This window comes from Sphaerodactylus townsendi, linkage group LG06 (assembly GCF_021028975.2).
Source record: "Sphaerodactylus townsendi isolate TG3544 linkage group LG06, MPM_Stown_v2.3, whole genome shotgun sequence".
In the NCBI taxonomy this organism is placed as follows: domain Eukaryota; kingdom Metazoa; phylum Chordata; class Lepidosauria; order Squamata; family Sphaerodactylidae; genus Sphaerodactylus; species Sphaerodactylus townsendi.
In genome coordinates, this window is record NC_059430.1 from 131,804,723 (window position 1) to 131,828,026 (window position 23,304).

The window sequence follows — 23,304 nt, forward strand, 5'->3', positions numbered from 1 at the left end:
GAGCTTGATATGATTGGAGCCGGTGGTGGCAGATAGCCCAAAGCAGCTGTTTGAGGCAGCAAAATATCTAGGGCTGACCTCCTGGTTCAAGTATGTTGAGGGTAGTGGTTTAGTGGCACCAGGCTTAGCAACAGTAATTAGGGTTGCCAACCACCAGGTGGGGGCCGAAATATAACGTGTCTCCAGTGTTTGTTTGTCATCAAGGTACATCTGACGTACAGTGACCCCTGGTGGGATCTTCAAGGCAATAGACGTTCACAGGTGGTTTGCCTTTGCCTGGCTCTGCATCACCCCGGTATTCCTTGGAGGTCTCCCATCCAAATACTAGCCAGAGTCAAGATGAGAAGGTGTAACTGGCCCAAGGTCAGCCAGCAAGCTTTGATGGCCAAGTGGGGATTCGAATCTGGGTTTCCCAGCTCCGACCCAGCCCAACACCTTAACCACTATACCATGCTGGCTCTTACACCTCCAAAATACCTGCTGCCAAAACTTGGAGTAAGACTCAGGAGGACACTCCCCCCTCCCATCCACTCTGAGCCGCCACTCCCTCCTTGGTTACCTGTGCACCCACGCTGGTCATCTCCAGGTTCAACTGTCCCAAAATAGTCCCTTTTCCCTTGTCCAGGCTGCACTGACTCAGCAGCTCCAGGATCTCTTCAGTGATGGACAGGTTGGCAGGGACGGGCTCTTTGGGCAGAGAAAACTCCCCCTCTCCTTCCTCCAGGTCAGAATCTCCCAGCTCAGCCTGCGCCATGCTGGGAGCCGGAGCGTAGGAGCTGCCGGAAAGGTGGAGGGGCTGGGAGGCTGGGAAGAGTTCTCCATCGCTGTCTCCATGCTGTATGGACAGAATGCAGCATCACAAATGAGGGTCAGGCGGGCCGGGAGAGACCATTACTCAATACTTGACAGCAGGCGTTCCAATGAGCACCACAGCCCTCTCCCTTGGTGAAGCCGAGGGGGGGCTTTTTCTAGGCCCGGGCATTGGAATGTTTGGACCGCACCTTTCTAGACCCTCAAACACGTTGCACACTGGATGTCAGGAGAGATTTTGCCCTTGTGGCAGTGATGCTGCAGGTATGATTCTACACATCATCTTAAACTCCCCGCTGCATGAAGACGCTCATTCTCACTTAATTAAGGTGACCAGATGGTCACCTTTGTGATCCGGGATGGGGGAGGCGGCCGCGCGCGCATGCATGCGCAGCCGCAGGAGCGCACTGCCTTCTGGGGCTTGCCGTTTGCCGCCCTGTGACAGAGCGGCAAACAGAAAGGCCCAGAAGGCAGTGTGCTCCTGTGGCCGGGCGCGCGAGAGGCTGCCGCAATGCCTTGCGCCCCAGAAGGCAGTGCGGCAGCCTCCCCAAAATCGGGACAATTTGAAGAACCCGCGGGACGCGGGACAAATTGTTTAAAGGCAGGACGGTCCTGCCAAAAGCGGGACGTCTGGTCAGCCTACATTTAATTGGACCTCTAATTGCCAAAGGAAAGAAAAGTTCAGATAGATCTCTCATCCAAACGCTTTTGGCCGACGAGAACAAGATGATGACAGGGGCCTTTTTTTATTCTGATAGAAAGATCCCATATAGAATTTCCTGAACTTAAAAGAGGATCAGTAAAATGTCTTCCAAACAATGTAATATTTGTCTGTCTAATTTTATATTCCAACTGTTTTTAGAAAAAAAAACCATGTGTAACCAGACCTGGTTTTGTTGTTTCTTAAATGCCACTAAAGGTTTCTGATTTTATCTGGCTTTTTGTTCTCTTGGTAAAAGATAACGACCACTTTGGACTGTCCAACGGTGGTCGCTGTGAATTCTGTCCCTCTGAAGCTATCTAAAACCCCTGGAAATTCCCAATTCACTCACGGTGTCAACAATGCAAGCAAACCCTCTCTTGGGCGGGGTTGGAATTTAAGTCACCATATCAAACTCCCACAAGAACCGCCGGGTGCCGAAATCAGATCCAACGTTCATCCTGCCCGGAGCCCACTGGGGCCCGGTCTCAGCCTGTTCCCAGAAGCCTAATTTGCAAAGCACAGGTGATCTTGTCAGATGCCTCTCAGCCACTTCTCTACTCACAGGGAAGACGTGAACACCTCAGCAGCTGTTGAGAATTAGTCACAACTAAAGGCTGACAAAAAGGGGATCCGCCTGTGGTTTGGCCTTTGAAAGGGCTTGGTTCCCTGTAGAAGGGGTACTCTGGCATCAGTCTAATACTATGGTCTACTTTTCCATTTGGTTGTCTCCTGACAGGATCACCTCCTGGGGAAAATGTTTAAATAGCTTTTCAGCCAAACCAAATCCACGCCTAATAAGTCATTAATCTGGATGCTGTCACATTAGGCCTTGGAAATGTTTTCATCTGTTCAAATTAGACCTGGATTACGGTATTAACAATTTAATTATTTCTCTTGATGCTTTTAGTGACATTTAGAAACTTTCTTACACACTCTTGAAACAGAAATGGCTCCCCCCCTCCCAAATCCCGGTTCTATCGTATGCATACTTTGAGTATGTATTTTGCTTTCATAGCCCATAGCAAACTGTATGTTTACTAGAACATAACATTTTATTTGAAAACACTGAAATTCTGGCCAACTCGGACAGTTACTATGTCAGACTACACAGGGAGGCTATTGAAATCCACAAACACCAAGACAACTTCAACAAAAAGGAGGAGACTCTGAGAATTAACAAAACTTGGCTACTAGTACTTAAAAACACCAGAATCAAAGGCCAAGGGCATGCTAGGTCCATGGACAATGAACTCCACCCAGACACAGGATTTGCATTCACTAATACTGGTGTTACTGCAGAGAATGCAAATGCGAATACCAGTGTAAATGGACTGAAAACCCCACCCATAATACAATGCAACCAACCACACCTTTGCACAGGAAGTTCCACCCAAACACTTACTGATTGGTTCCCCACCCTGGGACATGGACAATATATACCCCACTAAACACTCCCTTCTCACTGGACACAGTGTGTAACACACGTCTCGCTGTGATACACTTCAGAAGATCCCGGCCACAGATGCAGGCAAAACAGTTTAGGAACAAGATCTACCGGACCACGGCCACACAGCCCGGAAAACCCACCACAACCAGTTGTATGTTTCTTGCTCGCACATTCCGTTGGGGATGCTGTGTGGAGGACAGTGAGCCAGGAAGGGGTTTCTTCTCCTTCTCCAGAGAGCAAGGTTTCTTCTCCTGAGAAACGTAGTCATCCCCACCCGCCATCAATAGGCCAAGTCCAGAGACAGTAACTTACCTTTAACTCAATCATGTCTGAGAACATCCCCAGCAGGGAAAAGAGGAGAAGAAGAGGAGAAGAAAAATAAAAGCAGCCATCAGCCATTGAGATAAAGCAGCCAGATTGCAACCTTGCTGCAGTAACTACCTTGCTGCAAGATAAATGTAACCAGCCTGCTATATGTTATCGCTGCTATTCTGGGACATTCTTTCCTTGAACTTTGCTTTATGGCTTCACACACTGTGTAGATAGCTAGTCTTTCCCCTGACGCTTCATTCCCATGGGAAACAGGGTTGTTTCCGCTGTCCTGTGGGGATAGGATGCCAGGTGGCTTTAATGCCAACCTTGGGGTGCCTCTGTTCCAAATTCACTCTTTCTCACATTCCTTTGGGGAAAGGAAGGGGGAATCAACATTGTAATAAAACGGGTAGCAAAAGCCAGGTTCCCCAGAACTGGTTTGGCCAAGTTGGGTTCTTCAATGCCAATGGAGTCCGTTTATTGCTTCAAGGTTCGAGACCTGACAGGGGGGTGATTAGGCACTGCTTCACAACATCATTGCAAGGTAGCACATTAAATATATAAAACATTAAATATATAAAAATTAGGGGAAGGAGGAACTTACTTCCCTGATGAAACAATCCCTCAGACTCCTTGGCTGGTTCTAGCAGGGGGTTGTGGGGCCGGGAGGAGAGAAAAATGTCAATACAGAGGAAAGGAAGAGATGGACGATAAGGAAGAGCCACTTTAGGACAGAGCAGACTCTTACCGAGTTGCTACAAATATTGTTGAGCAGATGGGGAACAAATTTAGATTACTAGCCTTGGTTTGGTATCATTGTGGTATAGATGGATAGACGGCTGAACTGGAATCTAGGAGTTTCAGGTTCCAATCCTCCCTCTGCCATAGAAGCTCGCTGAGTGACCTTGGGCCAGTCACACACTCTCAGCCTGATCTACCTGGCAGGGTTGTTGTAAAGACTAGAGGGAGCAGCAGACAATTATGTAAGCTATCTTGGGTCCCCATTGGGGAGAAACGTGAAGGAAGGAAGGAAGGAAGGAAGGAAGGAAGGAAGGAAGGAAGGAAGGAAGGAAGGAAGGAAGGAAGGAAGGAAGGAAGGAAGGAAGGAAGGAAGGAAGGAAGGAAGGAAGGAAGGAAGGAAGGAAGGAAGGAAGGGGCCCATTATGCATGGAATGATCTCTGTGATGCTCTTTGGGGGGATTTTTTGACAAAGCTGGCCATTGATCCCCTGGAAATGTCTGCAAAGGTCACGGGGAGAGTGGAAGGAGCGGAAAACCTGAGGCCCCCAGTTTAAACATTGAAAGTGATGCTGTTCCAGGGTGGGGAAGAATCCACCCCAAAACAGCATCACTTTCAATGTTGTTTAACTAGGGACCCCAAATTCTCCCTTTAAGGTGGATTTAAAAGGAGAATCTGGGCTTCCAATTTAAACACCATTGAAAGTGATGCTGTTTGGGGGTGGATTCCAGCATCACAATGGCTGCCCATGGGGGGAGGCGGGCGGGGGGGGGGGTCAGGGGCGTGCAAAATCCAGATTTTGCACAGGGATCCATTTTTCCCTAGCTACGCCTCTGCCCGGAGGGAAGGGAAGAGACTGCCAGCTGAAAACCTATCGAGTCTGCTGGCCCTGGCCTCAGGAGGCACTGCTTTACCTAAGCACTGAGGCGGTGAGGTGGGGGCTTGGGGAGGCGTGGGAGGTGAGGGTGTGTACAGCTCCCCGAACCCACCCCATAAAAAAATCTATACCTACGTTACTGGCCCCAGTGTATAACGGGCCAGAGAGGAAGAAAAGTGCTTTTCTCAGCCTGTGGGTGGGAGAGCCCAGATTTCCTGAGGTTGCCCTGCCCTCTAGTGGCCCTTTGCAGAGCCAGTGGCACAATTCACAAGGATGTCAGTCACGGGCCATGCGAAAAGCAGCCCTGCACGCCTGGGATTGCACAAGCCATGTGCTGGCACAGCCTCCACCAGAGGCTGCCTGCGGCACGGCGGGAGGGATCCACTCTCTTCTCAGCAGCAGGGCCGGGGGCGGCTTCGCTTGAGGCCCTCGAGGAGACTATGCCATGTGTGGGGAGGCTCTGGAAGAAGGGGGGAGAGCAACCATGGAGTATAGGGAGGGCAGGGCGTTCGGTGTGGAGAACAGCCAGGCGCTGCCCAGCGCAATGGAAAGCCATTGATTCTGCAGTGCTGCGACGCTGGCGCTTAGCAGTCCGATTTTGCCATAGAGAGCATGCCCTGCCAGCATCGGCCTGGTCGTCTGGAGTGAATTGCAAACTCACCAGGGAGATTCTCTGCGCTCTGGAATGTCCGCCTCTCCCCGTTTACATCATTAAACATGATTCTGGTTGGGCAAAACACTCCCCTGCGTAACTTTGGATGGGTCTTGTTTAAGCTTTACTGCAAGTAGCTTTTACATCCCAGTGGTGTGAGCCCGAACCTTTGCTCCAAGATGTTCACATGGGGACTACAATTCCCATCAGCCCAGTGGCCATGCTGGCAGGGGGCTGGTGGGAAGTGTAGTCAGCATCTGGAGATGCCAAGGGTACTCCCTGCAACACTTTTATCACTTTTATTTGCAATCCAATATCTGCAACAGCTGGGGATCTCTGGGCCTCCCACCCTCCCCCTCCTCCCAGGTGGGTGGGCCATGACCAGATACCAGGCCCCAGGGCCCCCCTCCCCCTTAGGTGGGTGGGCCATGACGAACAGATGACAGCCCCCTTCCTCTCCAAGGTGAGTGGGCCATGACCAGATGACAGGCCCGTTCCCCCCTCGTCCCTCCCTCCCCGCATGGTGGGTGGGCCATGACTAGATGATGGGCCCCCTCCTTCCACCCTCTCCCCCCCAGTCTACTCAGTGTGTTGAATGTTGAATGTCGATTCACCCAGGTTCAGGCGCACGTTCCATAAGCATTCCCCAATGTCCAGTCCACTTCAAAAGCCGTTTGTACCAGCGGTTGCTAGTTTATCTTGTGGCAGTGAGTTCCTCAGTCGATCAGGTGCTCAAAGACTTTTCGCAAGGTTTCTTGCAGCAACCCTCATTACAGCTGGCCCTGCCGTCTCACCTGACTGCCGCCTGCCACGGGTCCAACCCTTGGAGTCGTCCAGCCGAGGGGAAGGCATTGGCTTCTTTGGGGACTCTGTGAAGACATCTGGGGAGTCTGCAGGGAAGAGAAAAATGGGTTGAACTGACAGAAGGCACAGAACTCAGCTTGAGTGCTAGAAATACAGTCTGGGGCTGACCCGTTAGACCCACCCCAATGTCTGGAAGGAGCTGGAGGGGGGCCGGGGTCACTTACTCTGGAAGCTGTTCTCCAGCAGGACTTGTTTCGCCTGCACAAGAAACAGAGATGGAATATCAGACCATCTGCTGAGCAGCCCCTTCGAGGTGGCCCGGCAGCGGCTCAGTGGCTACGCAGCACTGAAAGAGCAAGAAACCCCTTAGAATGTATGCACGCTTTGTAACCATCAGCTGCTAAAGCAGAGGTGGGCAATTATTTTTTCCATGGGGCCGCATAAGAAACAGAAAATATTGTGGAGGGCCGGACCAAAGGCAGGCTGGCTTTTGAAAGCCCACTTGAAGCCCGGCAGCCAAGGCAACCCGGCTTCTGCGGGAGCTTTCAAAGAGCCTACCGCTCCCAACTGCAGCTGGGGGGGGCCAGTCAGGGTCATCCGGCGGGCCGGATGTGGCCCACGGGCCGTATAATGCCCAGGTCTGCGCTAAAGCGACTGCTCAGGTTCGGTCATGGAATCCACTGACCTGTATAATCAGTGATGTACGTTTTAAAAATAAAAAAACTAAAGCTGTATCAGTTGTATGTCTAGGTGTCACTGATTTGGCTGTAGAAAGTATTGTCACGGTACAGTGGACTTAAGGTGACAACCAGGGAATTTTCAAGGCAAAAGGTTGTTCAGAGGTGGTTTGCCACTGCCGGCCTCTACACAGCAGCCCTGGCCTTCCTTGGAGGTCTCCCGTCCAAACACTATTCAGACCTGACCCCCTTCCTGGTTCTGACAAGATGGGACTAGCCTAGGTCAGTGGTGGCGAACCTTTGGCACTCCAGATGTTATGGACTTCAATTCCCATCAGCCCCTGCCAGCATGTGAGCCCCTGTAGCCAATGCTGGCAGAGCTGATAATTGCTTTAGCAATCCCTGGAGTGCAAGGTCCTCCTGCTGTGAATTCGTCATCAGGTCAAGGCAAGAGACAGAGGTGGTTTGCCATTGCTGGCCTCTGTGTAGCGAACACAGACTTCCTTGGTGGTCTCCCATCCAAGCAATAACCAGGGTTGACCCTGCTTAGCTTCTGAGATCTGGATGAGGTCAGGCCAGCTCGGGCCTTCCAGATCAGAGCAGCGCTCAAAAAGGTGAAGCCGGCAGCCATCTTGGAAAATGGTGGCTCTGATGGATATTTTTGTTTTCATTGAAAAATGATTTCAAAGGGTCATCACTATTTGGAAAAGACGGCCACTCTCCTCTTCAGTAACGGACAAACATCTAACTCCCTTTTGCCACCGGGTGCCCCTTCAGTGACCAAACGTCCTGTCTGCAGCGCCCCACTCACCTTCTGAGGAATGGATGCCGGGTGGTTCTCCTCTATTAGCCGCCGCAGGTAATGGATCCACAGGCGCTTCTCTTCTTGGTTTTTCACCTGCATTAGAGAAGGTAAGAGCTTCAGTCACCCTCTCCTGTTATCTCACTGGTCCAGGACACAGGAACCGATTCACATCTCATCTCCACTCCTCACGGTGCCACGTGGCTTCCCTGGGTGTTTGCAGAGCAAAGTGCCTGCGCCCCAGGCTGACAAGACTCTCGCGTTCTCTCAAAGGACAGCAAAACCAGCTGTTGGGGCCCAGCCTGGTCTGAATGGGAACCCACGGGAGGAAGACTCAGACAGAGGAGAGGGGACAGATTCTCAGGCACGACCTGTAGATGCAGAGACTGAGCCGCCAGAAGTCCCTGCAGGACCAGGTCCCCGGGGCTCAGGCGGAGCACTCCGGCCGGCATCCACAGCCAGGTCCAAGCCCTGAGATTCCCCAGCAAGAGCCCCTTGATGCAGAGCCAGAGGTGACCTGGATAGCTCCCTCACCCACCCATCCCCCCCCTCCAGAGCCCCAGGAGCAACGCAGGAGGAGACTATGTGCTAGCTTACAGCAAAGGAGACGCAGCAGCAGGTTAGCCGCTACGGGGTGAGCTAGAGTAGATGCAGAGTCCTTACAGGAGCCAGACTGGAGTAACCCAGCTGCAAGAGGTTTTGCACAAGGGAATGGGAGGCTGGCTATAAAAGAGAGGCTGCAGCTGAGCTAGCTGGTGGCAGCAACGTTGTGGTTCACTTTGCGGGTTACTGTTTCTTGTCTGGATTCCTTGCTCTGTGCACATTAAATGTCTGAACCTCTAAGACCTGTGTGTGGACTGTCCCTGGTTCCCGAGGGCCTGGCTACGACACCAGCAGGTGGAAAAAGAAGACAAACATTTTCCAGAAAGAGCCCCAAATTTGGTATGCATTCAAAATACGGATAATTTTCAAACTCTGCGCCAGGAAATCTTTAATTATGGAATTCTCAAATGCCCAATGTGAATGGAGCGCATCATAAAGTAATTGGTTAAAAAAAAAGAAAGGCCCATCCTTATTTCAGCTTGGAACCCACGGGTGCCTTCAGTGCAAGGTGGCTGTTTGCTGATCCAAAGGTGTAAAAAACTGCACTTGCACTGAAATTTCAGAGTTGAAGTGAGGAGAATTACGAGGCTCAGAACCCTTTTCTGTCCCCCCAAATATGCCCCTCTTCTAGCCTGCATTTTTGCCGGCACATCCCAAGCAGCCTGCAGCTGGAAAGAACGGCTTGCAGCACACTACATTCAACAGCCAATGGGGGGGGGGGGGGGGGGGGGAAGGAAAGCATAGCTGCAAATGAACGCAGGGCTGGAAAAGAGCCAGAATGCTGTCACTGTTTCAGGGTTGGACTAGGACCGTGGTGGCAAACCTTTGGCACTCCAGATGTTAGGGACTACAATTCCCATCAGTCCCTGCCAGCATGGCCAACCTCGAAAAGGTTGGGAAACACTGTCTTAGGGTCTACCCTCCCAAGCAGCCATTCTATTGGCCATGCTGGCAGGGGCTGATGGAAATTGTAGTCCATAACATCTGGAGTGCCAAAGGTTCGCCACACTGGAGACCCAGGTTCAAAGCTCCTGTCTGCCCTGAAGCTCTCTGGGTGGCCTCAGGCCTCCCAAACTCTCCGCCTAACCCACCTCACAGGACTGTTGGAAGGACAGAACAAAGGAGAGGTGAACAAGGGAAACCACAGAGTCCCCGTTGAGGTGAAAGGCAGGATTAAAATAAACTGAGAAGGAAAGAAGCTCTACACAGCAAAAAGAGCTGCGGGTCAAGAAACGAAGGAAGTTTTCTGCTGCTTTTTTCCCTCAACCACACAGATAACAGAAGGGGGCTTGTTTAGGGGGCAGTACTTGGGAGAGGGGGGGCTCTGGGGAAGGTGGACTGCAGCTAAAGAGCCTTCAACCTCTTCCTAATAGAACTGCCCCATAACGGGTCTGATTCCCAAACAAAGTGCTGCACAGCTATTGTTTAGACGAGCACTAAAGACCATTTCAAAGTAAAATAAAATGGGCTCAAGAAGGGGGGGGAGGGCGGGGGGGGCTCCCCTTTTTTCCCTCCAGGAGAGCAGCTCATATTGGTTGGGGCGGGGGAGGCTCCTGGGTTAGGGGCAGGTGGGTGTGTCGTGAGTCCTTCACACCCATTGGCTGGCTCCTGGGTTAGGGGCAGGTGGGTGTGTCGTGAGTCCTGCACACCCATTGGCTGGGGATTTGTCATCGGACACTCCATTAGGCAATGTATTAGGGGATGTGTTATGCGTCCCCTATTCCCCAGCTTGGTGTTGACTCTCCTAAGACTCACCTGAACCAGGTGTTGTTGTTTGGGGATGGAGAGGTCAGAGATCCGGAAGCTCAGTGGGTCCTTCATGTTCTCCTGCAAAGCCAGGTTGCAGCACTGGGGAGCCAGGAGAAAGAGTGAGAGACAGGTTCAGTGGGGCCGGATGCCCATCTGATATTGTGCTCTGGCACTGCCTCGGAGGGCGCCAGGCAAACTCCAGAGCTCAGAGAGGCACTCTGACAGCATTTTCAACATGCTGTGTTATTTGTATAAGGTACTGTTTTCATTTGTGAAATGAGATAGTGTGGGGTTAGAGCAGTGATAGCGAACCTTTTTGAGACCGAGTGCCCAAATTGCAATCCAAAACCCACTTATTTATTGCAAAGTGCCAACACAGCAATTTAACCTAAATACTGAGGTTTTAGTTTAGAAAAAAACAGTTGGCTCCGAGGCATGCGTTACTTGGGAGTAAGCTTGGTGGTAGTCGGTGGCTTTGCTTAGAAGCAATTGTGCAACATTTCCAACGTGTGAATCACGACCCTAGGAGGGTTTACTCAGAAGCAAGCCCCATTTCCAGCAACCAAGCTTACTCCCAGGTAAAGGATTGTGCTTTAGTTTTTCGGATGAAAATCAGTGGGGTTTAACAGCGCTTAACAGCTTACCTACACTGCTTCCCCAAAACTAGGTCTTAGCTTTAATGCTAATAATCGAGCCCAGCGGCCCAGGCCAGTCTAGATATGTGGGGGGGGGGGGGGGGGGGGACTCTATTTGCGCGTGCCCACAGAGAGGGCTCTGAGTGCCACTTCTGGCACCCGTGCCATAGGTTCGCCACCACTGGGTTAGGGGCAGAGCGGACCAGGACTGAGAAAACCTGGGTTCAAAACTTGACTCACCTGTGAAAAGCATAAGTGGCCACTCTCTCTTTTTCTCAGTGTAACCTATCCCACAGGGTTGTTGTGAAAATAAAAGGCAGAGGCAAGACCCAGGCATGCAGTCCTCACAGGAAGGACGGGATAGAATTGTAATAGGCGATAGCGTTGGCCAGACTGAACACCTTCCGCCTGAGTGGGCACTTTGCACGGTTCCCGCCCCTAACCCTCACCTGTGCTACTGGCCGCAGGGCGGGTTAAACAAGAATCGCGTTATATGTGATTATTTTGTTTTAATGCACCTGACAGCTACGGCTGAGCGAACAGCTGCGGCTGTGAACCGCATTAAAACATGAGAATTGCACATGATGTCATTCTCAAAAACCTCTTCCCCAGCTCCGATCTGCAGGGTCATGCAGGGGAAATGGGCCGTAATGTGGCCCGGGGGCGGTGTCGGGGGTGTCGGTCCTTCACAAGCAGGCTGGGACACAAGTAAAGGGCAAAGAAAAAGACAAAAACCCCGCGCCTCCATGCGAAGTTGTGCACCCTGGCCACGGGACAGCCAACCGTGCGAAGGGGCCGGGGTGAAGGTGGGTTCATGTAACCCGCCCTTCCCCCCCTTTTATTGGCCCGCGCAGAAAGGGTCTCTGTGTAGCCACCCTGGACTTCCTTGGTGGCCTCCCAGCCAAGTACTGACTCGGCTCCAACCCTGCTCAGCTTCTGAGATCTGACAAGATGGGGCTTGCCTGGGCCACGCAGGTCAGGATCCAGCCAAGACAGCTTATACAATTCCTGGGAGCTCCTGTGAGGGTCCACACAAACCCAGGCTCCAAATTCCTCAACAGAAGTTGTGTGTGTGTGTGTTTTGTGCCTTATGAGCAACAGAAACCCTTTCCTGCCCCCTTCTCAGGCTCCGGCTCCATCTCCTCTCCCACCTGCCCACCATTCCACAGCTGGGCAGGCCCCTAAACTCTGGTTCCCCTTCTCTCCCCACCAGTGGTGGGATTCAGCTGGTTCGCACCGGTTCAGTAGAACTGGTAGCTAAAACCACCACTGCACCCCCTGGACCCCGCGCCCCCCCATGCCCCACTCAAGCGGGGGGGGGGGGGGGCCCACAGCAGCCGGGGCTGCTTCCGTCGCCTCCTTAATCCCGCCGATGGGAGATCGAGGAGGAGGCGGAAGCAGCCCGCTGCAAACCGCAGCCTGTGGCCCCGCCTCCCCCCAGGGCCACCACCCACGGAGGTTGAGTTCCAGTTGTTAAAGTATTTGAATCCCGCCACTGCTCCCCACCAAATAGACTGGCTCTCTTACAAAGATGTGGCTTTTGTAGACGAAGGCTTCTCCGCGCCGCTTTGCAATCAGGATCACCTTGCTGAGCAGGAAGAAGACGCGCTCCTTGCGGGCTCGCGGCACCCGGAACTGCCCTTCCAGCACCAGCTCCCCGAAGGCCCCAAGCTCTGGGCCCGTCCAGCCCACCAGCAGCTGCTGGATCTCCTGCGCAGGGCAGAGGGGTAGAGGAGGTTATGGAAGATGAGAGACACCCCGCAGGGCACAGGGGAAAGAGGGGCTCTGGGAAGCACAGCCGTTTCCGGCTGCAGAGAACCTCTCTTGGGTCTGCTCTTCACTAAGTGCTCCGTATAATGACATAAAAGTATGTGATAATATAGCAATTCGGGTGGCAAAAGAGGATCTGGTTCAAACCCCTTCTTTGCCATGAAAGGCTGCTGGGAAAACTTGGGCCAGTCTCTCAGCTTGATCTACCTCACAGGGTTGTTGCGAAGATGTGAGCTGTGCTGCTTTGAGCTCCTTGGAAGAAAGGGTTTTAAAAGGTACAAATCACAACGGGGTTGTTGTGCTGTTCTTCTTAACAACAATAACGACAACATTAAGAAGGACGCACCATTTCTCTTCCTCTACAGGTTCACCAAAAGATGCACAGCAAAAAGCAGAGGTTCCAAGCAGAGGTTCGGTGACTGAATATAAAGGACATTCCGCATTTTTGAAGGACTGCAATCTAAGCATGCCACTAGATGACGCCACTGAGCACTTTCCAAAGTGCTGGGCATACATTTTACTACCATAACCTCCACAACAACCCCATAAGAGAAGCCAATATTACCATCCACATAAGACAGGGTGGGTCACCCGGTGACCTGACAGCTGAGGGGACGGTCAAGCCCAATGCAACAGAAGGCTGTCCTCATGGCAGTCACGCAGCTGCAATGGGGCGGAGGGGTGCTGTGCCCTGGGCGCGTGCCATTGGGGTCATGTGGGGGCGGAAATTCACCCCCACACCCCCTCCCCCCCTTGCCCCACCCTGCCAGCTCGGAGCAGCCTCTGCTGCGGCAGGAGCAGAAACCAAAAACGCCCCCTTCCCAACCACCCCCCAGGGAGGCCTCTGCAGGAGTCGGGGCTTGCAAGGTCTCCTGGGAAGTGTAGTTCCCCCCGCGTGCCCCTCCTCACTTACCTTAGTTCAGCCGGCTGCAAAAGCAGCGTGGTGGGAACTACATTTCCCAGGAGACCTTGCGAGCCCCCCCTCAGAGAGGCCTCTGCAAGAGTTGGGGATCGCAAGGTCTCCTGGGAAATGTAGTTCCCACCACGCTGCTTTTTCAGCTGGCTGAACTAAGGTAAGTGGGGGGAGCGCACGGGGGGGGAACTACACTTCCCAGGAGACCTTGCGAGCCCCGCCCCCAGGGAGGCCTCTGCAAGAGTGGGGGATCGCAAGGTCTCCTGGGAAATGTAGTTCCCACCACGCTGCTTTTTCAGCCAGCTGCTCTTTGCAGCCAGCTGAATTAAAGTAAGGGCGGCCGGGCACCATTTTGCCCCAAGCGCCATTTCCCCCCCCCTCTACGCCACTGCTTCGTGGTCATGGTTGGGTGAAGCCTCAGAAGCTCAAGATGGTGCTGAAAGGATTTGTGGTGAAGGAGATTCAAACCCCCCAAGGCCCCCCCCCCACCAATATGCATTTAAAATTTTTTGCATTTGGGCCACAGGTGTAGAATTGGCGTCGATCTAGAGCCCTGTTCTGCTCTTCTGGAGGACGCCGCGTGATCCCAGCCCCGTACCTTCAGCCGGGTGGCGTGCTCCTGCTTGCGTTTCATGTCATTGATGTACCAAGCCACGGCGGTCATGGTGATGCTGGCCTCTTCCACGGCCTCGTAACCAGGGCTGCTCTTCTCGTAGTGTTTTGCCAGCTCCTGCAGAGAGAGAACGGGGGCGGAGCAGGAGATCAGCCACATTTATTTGTTCAAATCGTCCATGTCCTGCCTCTTCAAAACTGACTGGCTGCAGCACAATAAAGCCATACATTTTAGAATAGAATAAAATTAATAAAAAATAAACCAGGCAGAGAAAAATAAACAGCGGCTTCAGAATAAAATTGCAAAGATGTGGTGGTTGTCAGAACCAACTGAGGACAACCTCATAGGGTTTTCAAGGCGAGAGATGAACAGTTTGCCATTGTCTAGCTCTGCATAGCAACCCTGGACTTCTTTGGTTGTCTCCCATCCTAACCCTAACCCTAACCCTATCCCTAACCCAAGATCGACCCTGCTTAGCTTCTAAAATCTGATGAGATTAGGCTAGCCTGAGCCATCCAGGCCAAGGTTCACACCGATATATTCTTGTTTCACAGGTATGAGATTCAGCCAGGCTGGGACTGCCCTAACCCTAACCCTAACCGAAGATTGACCCTGTTTAGCTTCTAAAATCTGATGAGATTAGGCTAGCCTGACCCATTCAGGCCAAGGTTTACACCAATATATTCTTGTTTCACAGGTATGAGATTCAGCCAGGCTGGGACTGCCCTAACCCTAACCCTAACCCTAACCCTAACCGAAGATTGACCCTGTTTAGCTTCTAAAATCTGATGAGATTAGGCTAGCCTGACCCATTCAGGCCAAGGTTTACACCAATATATTCTTGTTTCACAGGTATGAGATTCAGCCAGGCTGGGACTGCCCTAACCCTAACCCTAACCGAAGATTGACCCTGTTTAGCTTCTAAAATCTGATGAGATTAGGCTAGCCTGACCCATCCAGGCCAAGGTTTACGCCAATATATTCTTGTTTCACAGGTATGAGATTCAGCCAGGCTGGGACTGCCCTAACCCTAACCCTAACCCAAGATCGACCCTGTTTAGCTTCTAAAATCTGATGAGATTAGGCTAGCCTGAGCCGTCCAGGCCAAGGTTTACACCAATATATTCTTGTTTCACAGAGATGAGATTCAGCCAAGCTGGGACTGCCCAATCTGCAGAGTTGCCAGCTCTGAGCTGGAGAGACGGTGTAGGCAAAGGAGCTGACCTGCAGAAGGAGATGATACTTGAGGATCCTCTGGACCGGCTTCAGCAAGTAGGTCTCCAGCGGCAGCGAATGGGAGAGCGTGGCTTGCCTCTCGCGGAAGAACCTGACCAGCAAGTCATTCTCCATGCACTCCCGCAGCACAGAGACACAGCTGGGGAGGAGAGAGGGAAACAGGGGTGATTTTCTTGAAGGATCTGTGTGATGGAGGCAGCGGGACAGGGAAGAATGGGACCACAGAGGGGAAAGGAAACCCACAACATGTGCACGCCCCCAACTCACCCCATGGATTTTGCTTAGCAGCCGGTGTCTGGCTTTTAGGAAAAAGCAGGCAAGTTTCTAGTCCTCAGGAATGTTCTTGCTCAGTAGATTCATATAGTTTGATCTATTAAGAAGGATGTGTGCCAAACTGCACCCCCCCCACCCAAAACCCCCCCTGCTGCTAAACAGGAAGATGGTACCATCACACTACTTAGTGCGATTTGTTACGAAGAATAAAGGAAACACAGACCAGAGATTTGCCCAGAGAGAGGCTCATGGTCTCCTTGAGAGAAAGAAGCTGTGAACAGGGGAGGTATCATGGTCTGGCAGAGATGGGGAAAGGGAGATTGCAGAGGAGCAAGTGGGCTCGGGGAAGGCCTGGATTCACTTCATTTCCATCCCCCTTTCTCCCCGATGGGGTCCCAAAGTGAGCTATGTCATTTTCCTTTTCACCCCCACTGCGAGGTAGGTCAGGCTCAGACTGTGTGAGTGGCCCCCGCCCAGGAGGCTTCGATGGCAGAGGTGGGATTTGGGTCTCAGTCTCCCAGATCTGACAGTCTGACGCACGGCACCCTGCTGGCTCTCTCCTGTCAACCCATCCTCTGGGAGACCTGAGTTTGAATTCTCACGCTGCCGTGAAACTGGATGGGCAGCCTTGAGCCAGTCAGGCGTTCTCAGCCTTGTCTACTCTGCAAGGGTATGGGTGTGTGTGTGTGTGGGGGGGGGGGTTGTGAGGATAAAACGGAGAAGGGCGGATCAGCAGCCTTTGGAGAAGTGTGGGATAAAACATAGCAGACAGAAGAAAGGGGCGACATGTCGGGGGGGTGCTTCTCCATCCGGGCGGGGGGCGGGGGTGTTGTTGAAAATGCATTATGAAGGTGCGGTCAGGGAATTTCTACTTACTTAGGGTAGTTCATGCAGTACAAGGTGTAGATATCAAATTCTTCACTCTGCAAGAGTTCATTGAACAGCATTGAAGTGCATTGAAGGGCATGCAATTTCTCTAAGTGGAGGCATTGCAGCTTCACTGAGCAGGGCATCGTTCCTCTTTCCGACAACACTACAGTTTACTTGGCCTAGCATGCTTTTGGCTCCAGGAGAAAGGCGTTTCTCTGAACTCACTCCACCAGACTGCTCTGGGGTCCGTACATTTAGGAGTGAGGAACAACCCAAACAACCTGCTGCTCCAGAAGCTAAGACGAGGAGAAATGGATTCAAAGGCACAGGAACAGAAGTTCTACCTAAACCAGTGATGGCGAACCTTTTTGAGACCAAGTGCCCAAATTGCAACCCAAACCCACTTATTTATCGCAAAGGGCCAACACGGCAATTTAACCTGAATGCTGAGGTTTTAGTTTAGAAAAAACGGTTGGCTCTGAGGCGTGCGTTACTCGGGAGAAAGCTTGGTGGTAGTTGTTGGCTTTGCTTTGAAGCAACCATGCAACTCTTCGAACGGGTGAATCACGACCCTAGGAGGGTTTACTCAGAAGCAAGCCCCATTGCCAGCAACCGAGCTTACTCCCAGGTAAAGGACTGTGCTTTAGTTCTTCACATGAAAACCAGTGGGGTTTAACAGCACTTAGCAAGGTTACCTACACTGCTTCCCCAAAACTAGGTCTTAGGTTTGCTGCTAATAATCGAGCCCAGCAGCCCAGGCCAGCCTAGATGTGTGTGTGTGGGGGGGAGGGAATGTGTTTGCACGTGCCCACACAGAGGGCTCTGAGTGCCACCTCTGGCACCTGTGCCATAGGTTCGCCACCACTGACCTAAACATTAGGAAGAACTTCCTGACAGTAAGGGCTGCCCTACAGTGGAATACGCTGCCTCAGAGGGTGGTGGAGTCTCTTTCTTTGAAGGTTTTTAAAACAGGGGCTGGATGGCCATCTGTCAGGAGTGCTTTGGTTGTGTATTTGGGCATGGCAGGGGATTGGACTTGATGGCCCTAGTCTCTTCCATTTTTAACTCTCCGATGCCAGTGGCAGGGGTTGAAAAAGGCACTTACTCTTTGAACAAAGCATTCTGCAATCGCACAAGCGCTGGCGTTTCTTTCCAAATCTTCCAGCAGCTCACTGCTCAGAGAGAGGAAACACAACAACACACTGTCAGTATTGACAATGTCCGCAAGAAGATTCCATGCATCTCTTTGCCAGCACTTAACTGCCCCTTTGCTTACCTGCCCGTTTCAGAACACCAGCCTAACTCACAGGTCGGGTTGCCAACTCTGGGTTGGGAAATACTTGGAGATTTGGGGGCTGGAATCTGAGGAGGGCGAGGCAGTGGCGTAGCTGCCACAGGGACATCTGGTGACAAACGCCCTTGGCGCCCCCGTGGGAGTCATGTGGGAGGTGCACGTTGCACTGAGGCCCAGCCAAGCCCCTCCTCCTTCCCAGAACTGTCTGGGCCTCGGCACCCCACCCCCGTGCCTCCCCCACTTACCTGAATTCAGCTGGCTGCAACAAAAGTAGCCTGGTGGGAACTACACTTCCCAGGAAACCTTGTGAGCCCCTCCCCCAGGCCTCTGCAGGAGTTGGGGCTCGCAAGGTCTCCTGGGAAGTGTAGTTCCCACCAGGCTACTTTTTCAGCCAGCTGCTTTTTGCAGGGAGGGACTTCAATGGGTGTAATGTTCTAGAGCAGTGGTGGCGAACCTTTGGCACTCCAGATGTTATGGCCAAAGGTTCGCCACCCTGGTTCTAGAGTCCTCCTTCCACAGAGGCCATTTTCTCTAGGTCAGGGGTCTTCAAACTATGGCCCTCCAGATGTTCATGAACTACAATTCCCATCAGCCCTGCCACTTAGCCATTCTGGCAGGGGCTGATGGGAATTGTAGTCCATGAACATCTGGAGGACCATAGTTTGAAGACCCCTGCTCTAGGTGAACTGATCTCTATCACCTGGAGATCAGTTGTAATCCCAGGAGATCTCCAGCTACCATCTGGAAGTTGACAAGTGCTCACAGGACGGCTAGCTGTAGAAAGACTGGGGTAGCTGAGACTGTTTTGCAGGGGAGCAGGGAGCGTGGAGCGCCAGCATGGTTAAGAGCAGGTGCACTCTGATCTGGAGAACCCAGGTTTGATTCCCTGCTCTGCCACTTGAGCTGTGGAGGCTTATCCGGGGAATTCAGATTAACCCGTGCACTCCAGCACAGGCCTGCTGGGTGACCTTGGGCTAGTCACAGTTCTTCGGAGCTCTCTCAGCCCCACCCACCTCGCAGGGTGTTTGTTGTGGGGGGGAAGGGAAAGGAGATTGTCAGCCCCTTTGAGTCTCCTTACAAGAGAGGAAGAGGGGATGTAAATCCAAACTCTTCTTCTTCTTCCTATACTCAAGGCTAGATGAGCTGGATCAGACTACCTAGTCCTGCATCCTGTTCCACACAGAGGACAGCTGATTGCCTCCAGAAATCCTACAAGCCAGACACGGAAGCCACGTTGTTGCTCCCTGGCACTGCTATTGTTACCCGCTGCCTGGGCAACTTTTAATAGTGATTTCAGTGATTTCTTCTTGGCAGCAAATAGAAAGGCTCGGCAGACAAGATTCTTCAAAAGGTTTCTTTACTGTGACACCAGAGAATCCCTGTTAACAGCACTTTGCTAGAGAAACCGCATCTGAATGGTACACTGGCACACAGGTAAGGCGCAAGGCCACGCCTGGCAGAAAGCGTCCAGAACACAGAAAAACACCCAAGTTCTTATAGAAAAATTTTGGAGGCTGCATCATGGATTGAATTATACAGTAAGGGCCATCAAGGGCCATCAAAGGTCCGTTAAGCTCCTTCCTCTGAGACATCCAGGTCTTATCTTTGGTCAGGAAACACCTCCGGATAGTTGTCCTTGTGATAACGCAGGCGTTTGGCTGCTGGCTCTTATGCATATTCACCTGAACGTTCCGCCCTGTCTCTGGCTGTAAATACTTTGTTTTTGAAACTTACGAATTTGGGATATATATTTTAGTAAGGCGGAGATTAAGTTATTCTTTGTAGATTTCTCCCTAAACTAGGAGGGAATTGCTTAACATAAATTCTACCAATGGCTGTGGGCTTTTCCTGGGTGTGTGTGACAATTGCTTGGGGCTATGTCTGCAGGACTCATGAGTGAACCAGCCCCAAATCCTCCAAACACTTAGCTCAGCTCTGCCCAGTGCGGAAGAGAGTTTCAGGCACTAATAAATCTCTTCTATTTCGGCACAAGTGGGTCTGCTGTTGTGCTGCTTTCGCAACGCAACTGGGGTTTTTCCTTTCTTTCCACACGTTCCAGATGACAGTATTCAGACTGAGGATCTGCAGCAGCCGAGCATCTGGGATCCAGCTAACAAGAAAGAACACTGTGTTGGATCCAGTGTATCCATCCTTGGTGAAAGGATCCATGGGATGCAACCCACTCTGTGCATGCGCAGAGATGCTCTTCACCCTAGGTCTGAATCCTGGCACTTAAAACATGTCCCAAATTAAATCCTACCCTGCAGTCAAGAAGCAGTGTAAGACTGGATTGCCAACTCCAGGTTGTGAAATAGCTGAAGATTTGGGGATGGAGCTAATGGAGAGGGGGGGGGGTTGGGGAGGGGGCAGAGCTCATTTGCTATAATGCCACAGAGCCCACCCCTTCCAGGGAAAGTGATCTTGGTAGTTTAGAAATCATTTGTAATTTCAGGAGATCGCCAGGAAACAGCTGTACTAGTGTGATGGAGAATTCAAGGGACGTGAACTTTTCCTCCTTCTGGCTTTGCAAGCGGCCAGGTTCACTGCACTCTTTGATTAGAAAAGCAGAACAAAGAGTTGAATCTCCGCTCTGTCCTATGACCCCTGTGCTCCGTGGCTGCTTTCAGAAGCAAAACCCAGGCCAAAGACTTGTGTGGACACCTGGCCTCTCCCCCGGCCCCTCCAAACCACTTGGCACCCCCCTTCTCTAAGCCCACCACATCGGGTCTTGCTCAAGTTACAGCCTCAGCAAATTCCAAAGCTGAAAGCATTTCCTTTTCGAGAAACCCGCCGTCTTCCCCTATAATGTAAGCGCTGCAAAAACAATCCCGGAAGACTGGGCCTAGGTACCTGAGGGAGGGCTGCGACTCCACTAGTTGGCTCCCCCACCCCCAGCCCTTTGCATTCTTTCTCTCCACTCGCCACTGGGATATTTCACACCTGGAATACACGTCAATGCACTAACCTAAGCAAATGAAAAACTAAAATGAATGTATTGTTGAAGGCTTTCACGGCCAGATTCAACTGGTTGTGGTGGGTTTTCCGGGCTGTGTGGCCGTGGTCTGGTGGATTTTGTTCCTAATGTTTCGCCTGCATCTGTGGCTGGCATCTTCAGAGGTGTATCACAGAGAAAAGTCTGTTTCTCACTGTGTCTAAGTGAGAAGGGAAAGTTTAGTGGGGTATATTGTCCATGTCCCAGGGTGGGGAACCAATCATTAACTGTTTGGGTGAAACTTGCTATGCAAAGGTGTGGTTGAGTGCACTGTATTGCGGGTGGGGTTATCAATCCATTTTTTAAGTACTGGGAGCCAGGCCCTTCTAATCTTCAAAGTCTCTTCTTTCTTGTTGAAGTTGTCGTGGTGTTTGTGAATTTCAATGGCCTCCCTGTGCAGTCTGACATAGTAGGCATCTGAATTGTCCAAAATTTCAGTGTTCTCAAATAAAATATTATGTCCAGTTTTGTTTAACACATGTTCTGCAACTGCAGATTTTTCAGGATGGTTAAGTCGACAGTGTCTTTCGTGTTCCTTAATACGGGTCTGAATACTGTGTTTTGTGGTTCCTATGTAGACCTTTCCACAGCTACAGGGTATGCAACAGACTCCTGCAGAAGTGAGGGGGTCTCTCTTGTCCTTTGCTGAGCGTAGCATCTGCTGTATTTTCCTGGTGAGTTTGAAGATGGTTTGTAGGTAATGCTTTTTCATCAGTTTCCCTATTTGATCTGTGATTCCCTTGATGTATGGTAGAAATATTTTTCCTGTGGTGGGCTGTTTCTCCTCAGTCCTCTGGGTTTCTCTTGGTCTTAAAGCTCTTCTGATTTCTGTTGTGGAGTAGCCATTAGCCTGCAGAGCCCAGTCTAGATGGTTGATTTCATCCGGGAGGAGATGAGATTCACAGATTCGTTTTGCACGATCTGTCAGAGTTTTGATTATGCCCCTTTTCTGTTGTGGATGATGATTGGAGTTTTTATGTAGATACCTGTCTGTGTGTGTCGGTTTTCTGTATACTGTGTGGCCCAATTGGTGGTTGGGTCTGTGAAAGACCAAGACATCTAAAAAAGGCAGTTTTCCTTCTTTTTTCAGTTTCCATGGTAAATTGGATGTTTGGGTGGATGCTGTTAAGGTGGTTCAGAAAATTCAGCAGTTCCTCCTCACCATGGCTCCAGATTGTAAAAGTATCATCCACAAATCAGAACCAAGTTGCAGGTTTCCTGGGTGCTGTTTTGAGGGCTTGTTTCTCAAAATGTTCCATGTAAAAATTGGCTATCACTGGGCTGAGGGGGCTTCCCATGGCCACGCCATCGGTCTGCTCATAATAATCATTGTCCCATTGGAAGTAGCTGGTTGTCAGGCAGTGTTGAAATAAAGCTGTGATGTCATCTGGAAACATCTGGCCGATGAGTGCAAGTGTGTCTTTCACTGGAACTTTGGTGAACAGTGAGACAACATCAAAGCTGATAAGTCTGTCGTTAGGGTTGAGATGGAGATGGCTAATTTTCTCGATGAAGTGGGCTGAGTCTTTAATGTGTGTCCAATGTGGCTTTGTAACTGTGTGTCCAATGTGGCTTTGTAACTGTGAAGTCAAGAATTTTGCCAGTTCATATGTGGAGGAACCAATCGCACTCTGGTCTGAGTGGGATGGATTCCTTGTGGATTTTGGGGAGTCCATATAACCGGGGTGGAAGAGCTTCTGACTTGCAGGGTCGTTGGAGTGTGTCTGGTTGAATGGAGGAGCTCTTAATCAATGTGATGGTTTGGCGAGTGATGTTCTTGGTTGGGTCTCATTTCAGTTTTTTGTATGTTGTGGGATCCAGGAGTTCTCTGATTTTTTCTTTATATTGTTCAGTCTTCATGATTCCTGTTGCATTTCCCTTGTCTGCTGGAAGTATGATGATTTCTGGATCTGAGCTGAGATTCTTAATAGCATTTCTTTCCTTTCGTGTAATATTACTGGGGGGAAGTTTTGCTTTTTGCAATATTCTTGCTGTTTCTCCTCTTAATTCCTCTGCTTGCTCTTCTGGAAGATGCCGGATGGCTGATTCTACGTTGGCAATGATGTCTTCCACGGGAACTCTGGTGGGAGTAACAGCAAAATTGCCAAGGGAGGCAAAACACACTAAACTTTCCCTTCTCACTTAGACACAGTGAGAAACAGACTTTTCTCTGTGACTTGCCTCTGAAGATGCCAGCTACAGATGCAGGCGAAACGTTAGGAACAAGATCCACCAGACCACGGCCACACAGCCTGGAAAACCCACCACAACCAGTAAAATGAATGTTGCCAAACTGTGAACTGTTCAGTCACTGGTGTGATGATGAAACTGGACAAGGCAGGGAAAACAAGCAGACATCTGGGAACATCTTTCACCGCAGACCCAAAATCACGCTTGGCAGGCGCAGAGAGTGCAGTGCGCGTGCACAGATTCTGTGTACTTTGGTGCTGTGTGGTTTCCGGGCTGTGTACTTTCATCAGGAGTAACCCTCCCTCCTTGGTTCCATCCCCTCCCTGCAAAACAGATCACAACCT

At 51.2% G+C, this 23,304-nt stretch overlaps 1 protein-coding gene across 1 annotated transcript in view; it reads right to left on the reverse strand.

Moving 5' to 3' along the window:
• The window catches only part of PLEKHG2 (pleckstrin homology and RhoGEF domain containing G2), a 64,200-nt gene that overhangs the window by 14,907 nt on the left and 25,989 nt on the right, over positions 1 to 23,304 (reverse strand). The window contains 13 exon segments of the mRNA XM_048501760.1: positions 560 to 835; positions 3,101 to 3,269; positions 4,021 to 4,027; positions 5,285 to 5,347; positions 6,334 to 6,429; positions 6,568 to 6,601; positions 7,832 to 7,918; positions 10,181 to 10,273; positions 12,337 to 12,519; positions 14,091 to 14,222; positions 15,330 to 15,480; positions 16,491 to 16,537; positions 17,590 to 17,656. Coding sequence (XP_048357717.1) covers positions 560 to 835; positions 3,101 to 3,269; positions 4,021 to 4,027; positions 5,285 to 5,347; positions 6,334 to 6,429; positions 6,568 to 6,601; positions 7,832 to 7,918; positions 10,181 to 10,273; positions 12,337 to 12,519; positions 14,091 to 14,222; positions 15,330 to 15,480; positions 16,491 to 16,537; positions 17,590 to 17,656 — 1,405 coding nt within the window.